Source organism: Olea europaea, chromosome 20, assembly GCF_002742605.1.
Source record: "Olea europaea var. sylvestris chromosome 20, O_europaea_v1, whole genome shotgun sequence".
In the NCBI taxonomy this organism is placed as follows: Eukaryota; Viridiplantae; Streptophyta; class Magnoliopsida; order Lamiales; family Oleaceae; genus Olea; species Olea europaea.
In genome coordinates this window covers 16,055,152-16,071,861 of record NC_036256.1, presented here as the reverse complement: position 1 = coordinate 16,071,861, position 16,710 = coordinate 16,055,152, and the positions used below count along the sequence as shown (strand labels likewise).

At 33.1% G+C, this 16,710-nt stretch overlaps 2 protein-coding genes across 2 annotated transcripts; both read right to left on the bottom strand.

The window, feature by feature from the left end:
• Positions 1-7,408: 7,408 nt before the first annotated feature.
• On the bottom strand, positions 7,409-8,220 carry LOC111369820 (histone H2AX). The gene is made up of 2 exons (XM_022991488.1): positions 7,932-8,220; positions 7,409-7,812 (listed from the first exon to the last, which is right to left on the bottom strand). Exons 1-2 carry the CDS (start codon positions 8,127-8,129, stop codon positions 7,591-7,593), a joined length of 420 nt encoding a protein of 139 aa, XP_022847256.1. The 5' UTR covers positions 8,130-8,220; the 3' UTR covers positions 7,409-7,590.
• A 2,512-nt stretch (positions 8,221-10,732) lies between these two features.
• Positions 10,733-11,492, bottom strand: LOC111369819 (histone H2AX-like). Its single transcript, XM_022991487.1, has 2 exons — positions 11,182-11,492; positions 10,733-11,094 (listed from the first exon to the last, which is right to left on the bottom strand). The coding sequence occupies exons 1-2, from the start codon at positions 11,383-11,385 to the stop codon at positions 10,876-10,878; spliced, it is 423 nt and encodes a 140-aa protein (XP_022847255.1). The 5' UTR covers positions 11,386-11,492; the 3' UTR covers positions 10,733-10,875.
• Positions 11,493-16,710: the final 5,218 nt, after the last annotated feature.

Here is a 16,710-nt window from a genome sequence, read left to right as displayed (position 1 = left end):
CCATGTCTTGGAGAGCTTTTAGGAGGATAATTTGGTTTGTTATGCCACTATCCTCCCTTACGTGAATTTCTACCTGCAATCATTGCAAATGCCACTAACTCCTCCATAACAGCCCATAACAGCCACCACATTCTCCGGATTCTTTCCACTCAAAGCTGCCACCAATGCCTTCTTAAAATTCTGTACTGTTGAGCCTCCTCTCCACTCTCTTTCCCTATTTTTCCCACACAAAGCAAAGTCAGAGTCTTATTATGACTCTCCATGAAATACAATTTTCCACCTCCAATCATATCCCATATCTTCAGAAAATTACCACCCGCTGTAGCAATTAAACCCCCAAATGGCAAGAAAAGCACACTTTCAACAGGTTTTTCAAGGTTGCTTTCATAACAGCCCCCGAATTCGAAACCAAACATCCCAAATACTTAACTAGTGGTCGTATGATCCCGAACATATCATCACTCACAGGGTAAGCATCACCGCACCGGACATAATTCTTATGGCCAAGAGATCAAAAAGACATGTTTCACTGGTAACATCCCAATACTTCACAACAGAATCATCACCGCCGGAGAATAATTGAAACTTGTCATCGGCACGTGGGTTAGCTCACAAGGCGCGCCGCCGCAAAATGACCCTTCAAACGGCGGCGATGGGTCCTGGACTTCGCATCAAACGAACGAATTTTCCCAGTCAAATCTCCAGCAGCAAGAAGCTTCCCATCACAGCGGAAGTAGCATAATCAGAAAAGGCAGAGGCGATAGTAGGCCTGACCTTGAGGTTCGGCCACAAAACACAGAAACATTAGCTGACGGAACGGGGGGCGGCTGCGGCGAAATGAGCAATTGGGGAAAACAGTAAACTACAGATATAAACGCAGTCACCTCATCGCCCTTAAGACATCTCAGATCACAGCTTACCGGTTCTCATACAAAAACAAACTGGCCAGAAGTCCACAAGGAAACAAAAAATTGAAACTAGAATTGGTTGGGGGCTCTCCCTAATGGTAAAGACCCCTCCAAAAATAGGCGTATGCCGCTGTATTGCGGCGAGCACACGGTATTCTTTAGTAAAAGGCGAAAGAATAGTTCGCTCTGTGCTCACCGCACGGCTGCGTGGCTAAGAATTGTCAGAAGCCGTTCATTTTATAAGCACTTTTTGGCTGGTCTGTTTCCTCGGTTTTCGATGTGGGATAGGAAAAGAACAAATAAATACCCCAACTATGAGCGTTATAGCTGGCCATCCCAAAACGCGACTCTTCAGATTGATTGACCAATAAAATTCCAATCATCAAACTAATAGCACGAGTTCTTTAGTTTTTGAATTGACCAACAGCTAAGCTTAAAAAGTTCATTTATCCCTAAATTTATTTATAAATTAAAAAAAAATTATTAATGAAAGTTAAAAATAATAACCATGTTATATGTACATCATGTGTTACATTAAGTTTAACATTCTTTTAGTTAGATGACAGTAATCTACACCATTAATTTTAAACACATCCATCTCATCACTAACCAGACTTTTTTCACCTAGGAAAGTGTCGAGCTAGAATGTACATTTAACTATATTCTAAAAAAGTAATATGTATTTTTGGAATAAAAAAGTAAATTTACTTTGTTTAGGCTTAGCCAAACAAGCTCATGTTACATGTTTAGATAAAATTATAGAAATAAAATTGAAACAATGCTCATTATCATTTCATGATGTATTTCAATACTCGATGCCAAAATATATTTTGATCATTTAAAATTCAAAGTTATAAATAAAAACCTATTCAAAACAATTAAGTAATTTCAACTATTGCTTTCCTTTTTGATAAAACCAAAAATACTTTAATACTTCATTATTGAATTTCATCCTAATAACTTTTTTTTGCAATTTTCTTAGATTTCCTTATTACCACAATTGTCAGAAAAATAACGAGGTATTGATTAGCATTTGCTTTTAGTATGAATTTCAATATATAATTCTCCAATACCCTAATTCTCGTTGCAAGAATGAAATGAGGAACTACCTTGACTCAAGACCAAGACTCCTTACAACTCGCACCAATAACAGCCACTACAAACTGGCGAGAAAAATGAAACTAACGTCATATTTAACTATTTTATGCAATTTCATTAATCGCTTTAAAGTTTTCGGCATTCACGTCAAATAAAAAATACTCGACTCAAGTATGTTTGATGTAACCCAATGAGAATCCATTCAACAGTAGAAATACATTAGGTATTTGTGCAAGTGTCTGAGAAATGAAATGATCTTCAAATCAACTGCTTGCAACCATTTTTTTCTTTGTTTTGAAGGATTCTTATTTCCTCCTCCTTGGAAAATTGGGTATTTCCAGCATCAACTTCCGCCATTTTCCTTTTATGTACAATATGTTTGTTGAGGTGCAGCAAGGCCGCTCTTAATGGATTAGGTTACTCAAATAATAGTGATCAAATGTCTTAAAAGAAACCCATTTGCTTTTTAATTGATGATACTCTTTTTAAATATTTTTGTTCCCAAAGTTACATTAAGAAGCATAAATATTGATACTCACCTCCATATACCACATATACAGTAGTGTCTCTGCTCATGCTTTATGTAACGTGGTTGATTTTTTTCAAGTATCTTCAAAGGACCATTTCAGAATTTACCAAACAAGTTGAGATGTACTTCTGTCTGAATTATTCCTTGATTATGTGGGCTTGTGACTTCTTGAATGCTACATTTCTACCTAATTTAATATTTTTAATGTTTTCCATAGTAAAATGAAGTGAACTACAGAAGAATAACATCCCAAAAAATGGTTGATGTGATTTACGAGATTTTGAGGACTTGTTATACAATATTTTCCAGATTGTATATTAAACCTCATATTCGAAGCACTCAGTGGAGGCAGTGGTGAATTCAGGATATTGAGTCAGCACGGACGGGCATTGATCGTCAACTGTGGATCGTAGACCGCAATAAAATATTAAGACCTCATTTGATATTATTTTTTTGCAAAAAATGCATTTTGGAATAGTGATTTGATGGAAAATGTGTAGTTAAAAATAAGAAAAAATTTTGAATTTGCGTGTAATTATTATTTTGTTAAAGAATGTTTGATCGAAAATAAAAGAAAAAAATGTATTTTGAACTAAATGGAAATCAAACAAGGCTTAAAATTTAAATAAAATAATTATTTTGTTGAAGTTAAACATATATAATTCTGTTATAAGAATAAATCGTACTCACCAAATGATATTGTTGCTTTGTATAATTCAAAGGAAGAGCATGTTGTTTGAATTTTTACAATTGCTTTAAACCCGGTAAAATCTAACATATATTGTTTTGTTAATTTTAACATCATAACTCAATTAGTGTCATAATGGTCAAGCTATCAATACTTTTAAAAGGAGCACGCAGGTTCGATTCCCTTTACGCTCTCCTTATCACACTAATTTTTGGTTAAAATTGTATAACTAAAAAAATTATACAATAAATTGTTTGGTACAAGTTTCGAACCCGCGACATCCAAAAAAGGCATGCAAGTGCTTACCAACTTGGCTAGAAGGAAAGGGTGAAGTAAGGTTAGATTACAAGTAATATATCCTAAACATTTGTCTATTCTGAACAAAAAGGAAAAAAAAATTTCGCTCCCGGCGGATCCAGCACGCACGCACGCACGGCCGCGGGGCTCGCTAAGTGCTGGTTCCGCCAATGAGTGGAGGCCACGTGACGACACTACATGCAAACATTTGGCAGTTGACATGGTCAAATAAAGAAAGGGAACAAACTGCTCTTTGGTCGAGGGACTATGTCCATCTGAAGTCTCTTATCGAAGCACTCTCTCTTTTGGTCAAACCTCTACTTGTCCAATGCTCTCTCGTTAAGTCGAAGTGCTTGCGGCCTTTAAAACAGATCTAAAGAGTATCTTGCCCTTGTTGGAGCCACATTATTTTTCTTAGAATGCATTTTTGAATAATGTATTGATGGAAAATGTGTGATTAAAAAATAAAGAAAAGTTTTGAATTTGTGTGTAATATTATTTTATTGAAAAATGTGTGATTGAAATGATGTCAAATTACTGTTTAAGAATGTATTTTTTTGAAAAAATGTGACTCAAACATGCCTTATATGAATGATTGATGTAATCTTTATATTAACAAGTATTAGAAATGTTAGCCTAGAGTGTAGGGTGAGTGACTCATTATCAATGCATTCAATGTATGTCAGAGTGATGTGAGACTTCATCTAATGAGATGGAGCCACGTGATTTTGATCCAACGGCCATCATGTTAACTAGAACACTATAAATAGCAGCTCTTTGCAACATTTAAAGGGATAGAAAAACTAAACACATATAAAATCACGAGTCCACTACTTTACATGCTAAAGCTTTGTAATTCCTTATATTTTTCGATGAAATTGTCTATGATGGATTATTTCATTTGCAATCAATCTTGATCTCAAACTTTTTTTCTCATGTCATAGAGTATCTCTCATGTCCATTATTGCCGTGAGTCTTTGAACATATCTCCGGTTAAAATGTGCCTAAATTTGCTTGCATGGACATAAGTGAGTCCAACATCTGTTGTCCACGTTGCCATTGCAAAAAATGGGGTCAATAGATTTGCATGTTATATCTATAAATTACGTGGCATGCTCAGACGAAAGGAGTCTAATATATGCTAACGTGGTATTGACTATTCAACGATATTTGATTTATTAAATTAAGCAACCTCGGCAACCTCGTATGTGGCTTGAACTGAGCCCATCTCGCTATACATACTCGGCTCATTTTCATTTCTCTATATATATTTGGGTTCATTTCATGCTTATGGTATGTTCTCGAACCTTAGTCAAATCCCCTCTTCCTCTCTTGCACTCATATTTCTCTTGTCCGGGCATTGACTTGACCATCGGAGTGCAAACGATTGTCGGACCTTTTTTTTCTACCGACAGCCTTTGCCTTCTAACGGAATGTTCAGCATGCACATGATGTCTACGTGAAGGGAACGAGGTCGGGATTCTGTTGGCACATTTTTTGGATCAATGGTGTGTACATGCATCTATCTGTATGTTGGATACAAGAAGTTTACCCTTATGAAATGTGCTAAAATATGTACACTTAAGGGAATATGCAGCTAAATCATTCTTTTGAGGTTGCTATAACCTCTAAACTGTTGTGATTATCTCACTTAATTTTTGCGTTCTCAAAAGAAAAAAATTCGGTATTTGTAGAACTAACAATCACAAGCCTTCCTAATAAGACGTGCAGGAGGCTGTTATTTCTCCCCACTCGTATATTTTTCCATCAATGCATTGAATGTTTGATTCTGCTAATCGTTATTTTGTTTGCGTCTCTCCCTTTTGTGTGTGTGTGTGTGTGTGTGTGTGTGTGTGTGTGTTATGGCTGTTAGAAGAATCAGGGAGGGATAGTCAGGACAGGGAGAAAGATGGGAAGTTCATCCTTCACTTCCTAACAGACCCTTAGCCGATGTGATTTAAGACTTTCTGATTCAATTGCAGCTCGCTCTTAGCCTTTTATGGTTGATCTTCTTCTCACATATTTTAGTTGAATTGATTACGTGTTTGTTTTCCAATATTTCTTTTGTTCTTCGAGCATAATTCAGTCTCCGTTCAGGCTTCAAAGTGTCCATGGTGAATAGCCTGCTTGCTTTTGTATTGCAATCTTTGCATATAAGCTTTTAAATGATACTAGTTTTCTGACTTTATACCAATTTCATTGAGCTGAAATCACTATCCTAATTCCTGAGAAACTAGATGCCCTTGAGGAGTGTGTTTTCTTTGAGCTCCTTCATAGCCGTGGCCATTGAAGTGATCTTTTTGTAGACGTTTGCCCTAATTCAACTGGGGGACGGATTTGATTATAGAAACACAACTCTAACTAAGATTTTTAGGGAACAAGGAAAGTATCGTCTAACATCTGCAGCATCCATCGCCAATGGAAAGACAGAAAACGTAAATTTGTAAACCAATTCCTAAAACGTTCCTCTCATTTAGCAACCAAGCGTTGAAATTGAAATCAGAATTAACATGTTCTCTGAACTGCACAATTGAACATATTCTTTAGATGTAAACCAATGTTGATTAGCCTCCTTGACTAAAAAACACAAAAACCATTTTTTACACGCACACTAACTGTTTGCGTTAGATAATTTTGAAACTTGGATTGGTTGGGGGCAATCCCAAATGGGAAATATACCCCTCCAAAAATAGGCGGCACACAGTATTCTTTAGCCCTTGTTTAAGCTCCATTCTTGCCCTAAAAAAAAAACGAATTCTGGAATTTTCAATTACTTCGACAAGTTTGAGTTAGATGATCAAGAAATATCTAAATGACATTTTTCCTCCATATTAATGAGAAAATATATCCATTCGAATGATCAGTTCAAAGATAAGCATGCTTATAAAGCTAAAACATAAACCAATATCAAGCATGAAGTTCCCACATATGAACAAAGCAGAGTTACCATTCCATAAATTGTAATAAAGAACTTACCACGTCCCCCGCAGTAGAAGCATGTCCATATTCATAAACAGCCACAACAGAACTCCAAGCTGTCAATATTTTATCACCAAACAATTCGAGACGACCTTTTAGTTGAAGAACTGTTGGCTAGTGCATAAAGATCTGCTCAGCAGCATGAATAAACTCACCAACTTCCAAGAATCCAGAAAGAATTCTAGGCAGGACTAGGAAGGTTTCAATTATGAGGCCTAAGCAAAGCAAATATGATTTACAACACATGCACCAATCATAATCCAAAAGAGAACTGCCCTTCGTTTTTTCACCATTGAAGTTTTCTTTGGGTAGTTGCACACACAACATATAAGATCATGAAGAACATTCACTTTTTATGCAAGCCTAAAGGAGACTTCCCTCGTAAATTTCTCTGTTCGATGTCACAGATCATTATGCAATTGAATCAACAGTCAACTTTCACTTATAAACTAATCCAAGAACTAATCCAAGGATGGCTGCATAAAAGTAAGCCCAAGTTCCCCACAAATTCCCTCAAAACTACAACCTTTGCATTGTAATTAGCAAGGTTACATAGCTCTAAGACAAATAGAGTATCCCTTACAAGAAATTATGATTTACAAGAAATTATGATTCTGGTCATAAATTCAAATAACCATAATTAAGGTTCTTCTGCCACATTACCAATAAAATGTTTTTATCCCACCCACTGAAAGCAAGAGATCAATTCTAAAAAAATATTTGGACATAATGAACAACCATATTGCTCTAGGCAAAGCTCAACATCAACACCTGTATCCCAAACCAAATGTCTAGTGACCAAAACATTCCATCCAAACTACAAGCCAAAAGTCACAATCATTTGATACGATGAAGAGGGCATGTGAAGCTTTTGAAAACTGCATGATTAAAGAAAGAAAAATGAAAATAGAAAATTTTGAAATATTTAACACATTATCATAAATGCAAAAGAAACTAACAAGATGGTCTACATTTAACCAAACCGAAATCCGGGTTTTACATGGACCAAACATCGCATAAACAAAACAATTGATCCAAGGCCTTAGTAATAAATATTCATCAACCAAGCCGCACTAATACATGACAAAACCCTAGAATTCTTGTGAAGCTGACCCGATTTCCTTGTCCCTTCCTCCAGCCTTTTTTGGCAACAGGTTCTGATGAATGTTGGGCAAAACACCACCATTCGCAATTGTAACACTTCCCAACAGCTTGCTCAACTCCTCATCATTCCTGACTGCCAATTGTATGTGCCTAGGTACAATCCTGTTCTTCTTGTTGTCCCTTGCAGCATTTCCCGCAAGCTCCAAAACCTAAATAAAAATAAAAATAAAAAAATCGCAATCCCGAAATTTAATACTTAAACCCTAAAATCCGAAATCCAACAAATTAAATTAATCAAAATGGCAATCAGTTAAATACGAAAACTCGCCTCAGCCGCAAGGTATTCGAGGACAGCGGCGAGGTAGACCGGGGCACCAGCCCCAACACGCTCGGCGTACTTTCCGGCTTTGAGGAACCGAGCGATTCTACCAACAGGGAACTGGAGACCGGCCTTACTGGAGCGAGAGACGGATTTCGACGACTTGGGTTTGCCCCTACCGCCCTTGGTTGAAGCATTGGAACTCATTTTTATTTTTATTTTTGTTTTCACTTTTTGAGATTTCGAGATTGGAAAAAAGGATATAAAACCCTAGATGATAGAAGTAATTGGATTTCGGTGGAGAAAGGCTTTTTATATAGGAAATATGGAAAATAATGGCGGACTTTGATTGGTGGATGGGGGTGATTGCGGATTGCCAGCCTGGTGCGGAATCAAATGGCGCGAAAAGGAAAATCAGGTTTTAATTTTACATTTTAGACATTAAACTTAAATTTATTTCAGACTTACCATTAAACTTTACAAAATATTTCATTCAGTCCACTGATTCAGTTTGACAATTATTTTCAATATCTTCAAAATCAAACAGGATTGATCTTTCAACCAAAAAATCGAGGAATCGATTGGATTTACCTTAATAAAACCTTTAACTAAAACTCTGCTAAGTCATTAAACCTTTGAGATTTTCATTTAAATCCTATAACTTGATACATTGACATGTAGAGCATTCAGTTAAAAACTGGATGCCAAACTAATCTCATATTTATAAACACTCGAACCAACTTTTATATACAGATTTCGAAAGACTCGTAACAATAATCATGTATTCACTATCCATTTCTTTATATGTTATAGTTTAAACTGCTTATAAACGCTTAAATAAAATATTTTAGAAAGTTCAGTGATTATTTGAAAGAAAATAAAATTCATATGCTAAGACAACATTAAATGCAAAGTGTAGTGACTACCCATTGAGAAAAAAATTGATCGTCTAATCCATATAATAGTAGTATCCATTATCAGTGTAGAGTTGGATTCCTCGTAAATTGGTTTATGTTTATATTTGGATTCGTTTGATTGTAAACATGAAATTTGGTTGGAAAAAAACGAATTCTAGGTAATTAAATTGCCTAAAAATTGTTTTACTGAAAATTGTCAATTATTGTGTTTGATTGGTATAATTTTTCACGTAAAAAATTATAAAATAAAAGTGTTTTTTATATTCGTTTGGTTTTGTTTTACATAAAAATTGTTAATTAAAGGGATAGAATTTATTGGTATTGGAATGAAATTTATTTCCATTGCAAAAAAAAAAATCAAAAAAATCATCCATCTTTTGGTATTCATTTGACTTTATCTTACATGAAAATTGTCAATCCAATGAAATTTTTTTTTTTCAATTAGGAATATAATTTGTTTCCATTGTCAAAAAAAAAAAGAGCGGCCATCAGCCTAGAAAATGAATTCTCACCAATTTGGTGAGAATTCATTTTCCTCAATTTGGTGGAAAATGGCTTAGATGGCATCAAAGTTGGAAAATGAATTCCCTAGAATAAAAAATCTATCAAACATCCATTTTTGATTTAGGATGGAAATCAAATTTCATGGAATTCATGCCTATCAAACAAGACCTCAGTTCTTTACATTTTCCTTCCGTAGAGCAAAAGATTTTATGCATTCAAAAATAAGTGAGTAGAGATGTATTTGACGTCATTTTGGGCTTAGTTGCATAATTTGTATTTTACATTTCCATACACAAAATGAATTATTATCTTTGTCTAAAATTATTTTATCTTTAATATATCACCATGTGTTAAGTGGACTAACCGAACTTGACAATAAATGAGTCGCTTTGCTCGCTATTGTTGATATTTGTTTGACCAACAAGTCTACCATTTGATCGCCCAAGAAATTCGGATTCTGCTTGCGAGCCACTCATGACTAACCTCTTGTTTGTTAAAAGTAAAAAATTACACGTTTTAGCTAAAATGCGAACAGCAAGCCAACTCATGCAAACATTCACTGCTTGATTCGGTAGACTTTAGACCTCTACCATGTGTTGTCGCAAATGAATGTTTCTTCTAATATTGAAAAAATAATGATAATAATTGGAACATGATGTGTGACGGAATATTGTTTAAAGGTAGAACCTCAACCTTAAGAGTCTCCACTACCTCACCCCTAGAGCATCGTGAAAGAGATTAATCACAAGATATGACCAAACAGATCAAAAAAACAAAAATTGTCTGTACACTAATACTCACAAAAAGTCACAATCCATGATTCAAAAATCGAACCTTCACACTGCAGTCCTTTTAAAAGAATAATGGTAAAATTAAGCTATAAAAATCTCATTGAATGGCATTCATGCTTGATTTTAACTAACAATTTTCCCTTATGTGATGGTAACTTTCATTACCATTCTAACCTCAAGGACCTCATTTTAACTTGTCCCGTTGAACATAGAATTTTTAATTGAATAGTACAATGGCATCAATAGTTATTTTCAAGTTTGGCATTTGAAATTAAAAAAAAAAAAAAAAAAAAAAAAAAAAAAAAAAAATAAACCCATAACCTAACAACATTGCAAAACAAATATCATTATAATAATCAAGTTACGATCCTGGACAATTTCAAATGTGAAACCACATCATCTCACCCTCTACCCATAAGCCAATCTTCTGCATTCTTCGAAAACCTTTCAATCATCTAATACTGGAAGTTTCAATTCATTTGATTCTTTATAATAAAAGAATAATTTTGTAACCACACAATTAAAATATATAACATCCTCATAATAATAATTAATTTGATCCCAATATTATGCCATTGTTTAGGCTTTAAGAAAAATGAATTCCAGAAATCAAGAATGCTTCATTTCATTAACTACCACATGAACGTCACTACAGATAGGGCCAAAACTATACATCTGAAAGACAAAATAATTCGACCAGTTTGAACCCAATTACACTATTTAGCATTCAAAAATAAAGCCCTAAAATTCTTGTGAAGCAGACCCAATTTCACCCTTCCCACCAGTCTTCTTCGGCAGAAGTGTTTGATGAATATTGGGCAGAACACCGCCATTCGCAATTGTCACCGAACCCAACAACTTGCTCAACTCCTCATCATTCCTCACAGCCAACTGAATGTGCCTTGGAATAATCCGATTCTTCTTGTTGTCTCTTGCAGCATTCCCAGCAAGCTCCAATAACTGAAAATCAAAGACCCGAATTACAAAATCAACCATAGATATAATTTTACACATAACCCAACAAAAATTAAAAACAAATATTCGAACCTCAGCAGCGAGGTATTCAAGAACAGCAGAGAGGTAAACAGGTGAACCGGATCCGACCCGTTCTGCGTAACGACCCTTTTTTAGGAAACGAGCGACACGGCCAACAGGGAATTGGAGACCGGCCTTGGAAGATTTTGATACGGCCTTTGATCGGGGCTTCCCACGGCCACCGATTGATTTTGTTGCAGTAGAATTGCCACCCATAGTGATGTAGAGGAGCGACCTTTTGTTGGAATTGGTAACGTTCTTGATTTTGAATTGAACGAATCTTGAAAGAGAAGGGAACTCTGGCGGTTTAGAAGAGAGAGTCAATTTATATATAGAAATTCGGTGGAAGAATTCTCGCTTCTGATTGGTGAATATATGCTTCACGCGGATTGCGGTTTTGCGTTTTCTTATTGGCCAAATGAGTCTCCATTTCTATTGGTCAGATTAGAACGAAATGGATTGCCAGCTTGGCAATGAAATCATCATTTCCCACTTAGCTTTGTTTAAGCACGAATTTTAAAATTTTCCGATATTTTCTTTATTTTTCATATTTTTGTCGAATTTATGCCCCTAGTTAATTTTCATTCAATTACATTTTATTTTTCTCTCCTAATCATACAATTTTTCATAAAATAATATTACACATAAATCGAAAACTTTTACTTCTTTTTCAACCACTCATTTTTCAAAAAAATATTATTTCACTCATTAATTTTTCCACGTAATGGAAGCCAAACAGGGACTATTATAGCTAAGCCCTTGTTTGAGCCCCATTTTAAGTGAAATAATGTATTTTTAATAGTGATTAATGAAGAATGTACGATTAAAAATTTTGAAAAAATTTGAGTTTGCGTATAATATTAATTTATTGAAAAATATATAGTTGAAAATGAATTTTGAACAAATAAATTTTTGGAAGAATAGGGCTCAACAATGGCAAAAAATTTATTTAAATTAATTATTTAGAGGTTGTTTGAACCCAATTTTTTTCACAAAAATACATTTTGAAATAGTATTATGATGGATAATGTGTAATTAAAAAATAAAGAAAAATTTTGGATTTACGTGTAATATTATTTTATTAAAAAATGTGATTAAAATGAAATCAAATCACTGTTGAAAAACATATTTTGATGAAAATTGGGGCTCCAACAAAGACTAAAATGTATTTTTTAAAAGAATATTGATAGAAAATAAATGGTTAAAAATAAAGAAAGTTCATGAATTTGCGTGTAATAATATGTTATTGAAGAAATTGTAGTTGAAGTAAAATCTAATCACTGTTAAAGAATGTATTTTGATGAAAAAAAAAATGAGGCTCAGACAAGAGCTTGGCCAATGTTTGATTGATCTAAAAACTAAAATTTTAGTAAATTTAAATAAAAGTTAATAAATTTTGTGATCATATGAGATATGAAGTTGAAAATAAGTTTGGAAAAAGCAAAATATAGGACCAAATAAGGGCTTAAAAGTGAAAGTTTTAAGCTTAGTTATTTCTAATGTTACATCTTATAGGACAAATTTGACACGTCAATACTTTTTATTTTTCCAATTCCATTTAAATTTCTACTTTTTGCTGTTTCATTGGTATTTTTTCATGAAAAATATTTTATTATTTTTTGTCACATGATCATATTTTTCTCAAAATCAAGAAAAATATTTTTTTTTTTAGGGAGAGTGAGATTTTATTTTCCAAAGAATTTCCTCCCTGTCTTTTTCTCTAATCTATCCACTGTAATAACTTTATATGTTGACAAGTCAAACTAAACTAAGAAAAAAAAGGATAAAACCAAAGGTCAGCGGTAGAAATCATTTAATTCAATCCTAATCTATATCAATCCATTTCTACACACACAAATACACATATTACCACAGAAAAGATAGAACGATATAGAAAGAAAAAAAATAGGAAAGTTGGCCAACACTATTAAAAATTAAGTGCTTCCAACTATTAAATTTGAATTTTTCAATTTCAAAGTTACTTATTGTCAAATTATATTTATTTTTATAATTGTTAGATAATTCAATTTTATTGAAGAGGTTAAATATAATAAGTGATGAAATTGAGTTAAATAAAAGAAAAATTAGTTTTAGTGATTAAAGAGATTTTAGAAATCGCTTAAACGTGAAATGATTAAATTTGAGTATCGCCTATTCAATTATTGAAATTACTTAAAATAGCTAATTGTTGATTTAAAATTTATATCATACTTCAGGCGGCGATACAAATATCAGGACAGTTTATCAACCGAGTTGATTTTAGCGTATATAGTTCTGTGAGTGGAAAAATATAAATATTTTTAAAGTATTTATAAATTAAGTATATTATCAAAATATACGCAATTATGTATAATTATGTATTCGATTATATGATTATTATGTAAATCTCTTTTATTATGATACACGTGGAATCTCAAAGACTATTTATGACACATTTGTAATTTGGTATGTAAGACATGTGATATTGAGATTTGTTTGGTATGTGAGACATGTAATATTGAGATCGGCAAAAAAAACATCTATGATTATATACTTCTTCCAGTTCATAGAGGGGCCTTGGCCGTATTCTATCTTACACGAAAAGGTCTTGACCTGACATTGGTTCGTGCACATATAGTTTACAGATGGGCCTTGGTCATATTTCTAGAATTGATTACTAAAGGTTTTGAGATTGGTTTTCGTTCACGGAGGGGGACAAGGGCCCATGACAAAAGTTCTTAACCCGAGCGACGGATTACATATTTCAGTCAGAGAATACATTTTTTGGTGAATTTTTCGAGTACATTTGATGTGATGAAATTACAGTATAATTACCAGCTTATATTTATAACATGATTTGAGATGATATTTTATGAAGTTATGTGGATGTCTCGCATTTTGGCTATAATTATATGATATTATCTTGTAAATTATTCAATGATAAGAATTCAATTTTCGATAAAAATGTAAAATGGAAAAGTATATTTATTTTCGAACTTCTCCACTCATTGAGTTATCAACTCATATATTTTTCCACATTTTTTTATAGGCAGCAGTTGAGTTTTTGGGCATTTTTGGGGGTTGAGCCTTGATTTTGGAGTTAGAACCACACGACAAAGTTTGTTAGTATGACTCATTTCATAGAGCTTGTAGTTAGTATTTTGGAACGCATGTTCATATCTAAATGTGATTTTGCATCACTTGTAAATGGTTAGGGGCTCATTATATATTTTGTATCTATATGTATAATTCATGTTATTTCTTAGTAAAAGTTGAGATTTTAGTTTATCTCTATTGTGTTATGTTATAGTTTGGAATTTGTGTGTAATTGATCACAAGTTAATTAGTGTTGTTTATAGGGGAGATGATACTGAAATTTCATAAAAAAATATGTATAAAAGTGGTATATTGTACTTGTGGTAGTTTCGATGGTGGGTCCGACTTTTAGTTGATACCTATCATCGAAGCATGCCACGTCCAAGTCTAATAGTGTTACACGGGGCTGGTTTGTCATCTACTCTCTCGTCTACCGACCAATAAAAAATAGAAAATTATAATATTTTTTAAATTGAAAATTAAATCAATCAAACACATTTATGACAATTTCCATATAAATAAGTTTTATGCAATTGTATTGCCTAGAATTTTTTTTTTCATACAAATTTCATACTTACAATCAAATGCACCCTAAGTGTAAATAGGGATAGCAAATGATAGAAACTAAGTCGACTCGATAAGTGTAATTACAAGTTTAGCTTGATTCTAAGCTCATGAGTTTTATATGGCAATCCATATCGAGTCGAGCCAACCCACGAGAACACGTTATTTTTTTAAAATACTTTTAAAAAATCCTCATCTTTTATTGGGCTTTGAATTGGTTACTTTTAGTATAAATGAAGTTAAAATCATATACGAATAACTTGTTACATATGTAATATTTTTAAATGTGAATAATAATAATAATAATGACAAATTATTTGTGAAATGTTCCCTCACTGCAACTTGTTTTTAGAGGGAATGTACGAAATAATTATTGACTGATCAGAGAAGATTATCGATCTTGTTATCGATTACTTGATGCTGAGCATCCAAAAACGTGAAAATCACATATAGTTTATTGGCAGCATTTAGAGCATCTCCAGTATGCCCTTTAAAATTGAAATGCTCACTATTTTAAATAGCAATCCTTAAAATTATTTTTCAAAAGACTCTTCAAATTATTTTAAATTATAGTTGGTTTGGTTAAAAACATTTGTATAATTAAATGCATTCAAAAAATTTGGCCTAATTTTCAATGCTTCATATATTGACCCGACTAAGGCCCCATTTGATTCTTTTTTTTTTCAAAATGTATTTTTCTCTCTCTTATTTTCAACCACATATTCTTCATTAAAATAATATTACGCGCAAATCAAAAAATTTTCATCCACACAATTCTCATCAATCTGCTATTCCAAAATTCATTTTTCCTTAACAATGAGTGTCAAACATCCTCTTAATGTACACAAAGAAATCGAGAAACATAATATAATAATTTGAAGGAAATTTGTGAAAAAAAAAATTGTGTAATGCTATATACCACAACTAATGTTTAACACCAGTTTAGGTGACAACACGAGTAACATTAAATTACATGTTTAATTAAATACAAGGAATTATGGTTTATTTAATAGGATATATAAAATACGGGCACTTAAACTGTTGTTCAACATTGCTGATGCTAGATATTATTATAAGATATAAAGAAAATAATAATACATATATGAAGTAATAAAATAAGGGTTAAAGGTAAAGAAGTAGTTTGAGTACATTCATAGATACTCTCTAATTTGCAATATATAGTCTCTTTGAGAAGTTTTTAGTATTATCGTGACTATTTTCTTGATGTTGGAAATTGGACTGTTGTGCTCTAATGCCAATGGTGTGATTTTGTACTAGGCCCATAGATTCTTATTCAGGGCCCGTTTGGTAGGAATTTTGAGAATTGATTTTTTGATCGTTAGAAGAAAAGTGGGGTCCACATGTGAGAGAAGAAGTCAAAAATTACGGCTTGAATAGTAAAATAACAGTCAAAAAATTAATTTTTTGGGACAAAAAATTCCTACCAAACGGAGCCTTAATAGGATGGGCCTATAGTGCTAAGGGTAGAGTTTTGAATTCAAGGGTTTTGTTATTCGTCCATGACTCATGTCACCCTGTCACTCCAGCAAAACCCTTGGCCAATAATAGTAAAACCATCAATTCAATTCAAGTACATTATTTTATAAAATTAATTATTATCTAGTTTCATATATATTAAAAATATTGTATTATGATATAAATTTTCAATTTCTGAAATGTAGGGGCTGTTTGGGCCCAATTTTTTTTACCCAAAAAATTGATTTTTTGACCATTATTTTACTATTTCAGCCGTCATATTTGACTTCTTCTCTCACAGGTGGACCCCACTTTTATTCTAAAGGTCAAAAAATCAATTCTCAAAATCACTCCCAAACAGTATATAATAATACAATATTTTTAATATATTCTCCTCCCCCCCCCCCCCCCCCCCCCTCTTTTCAG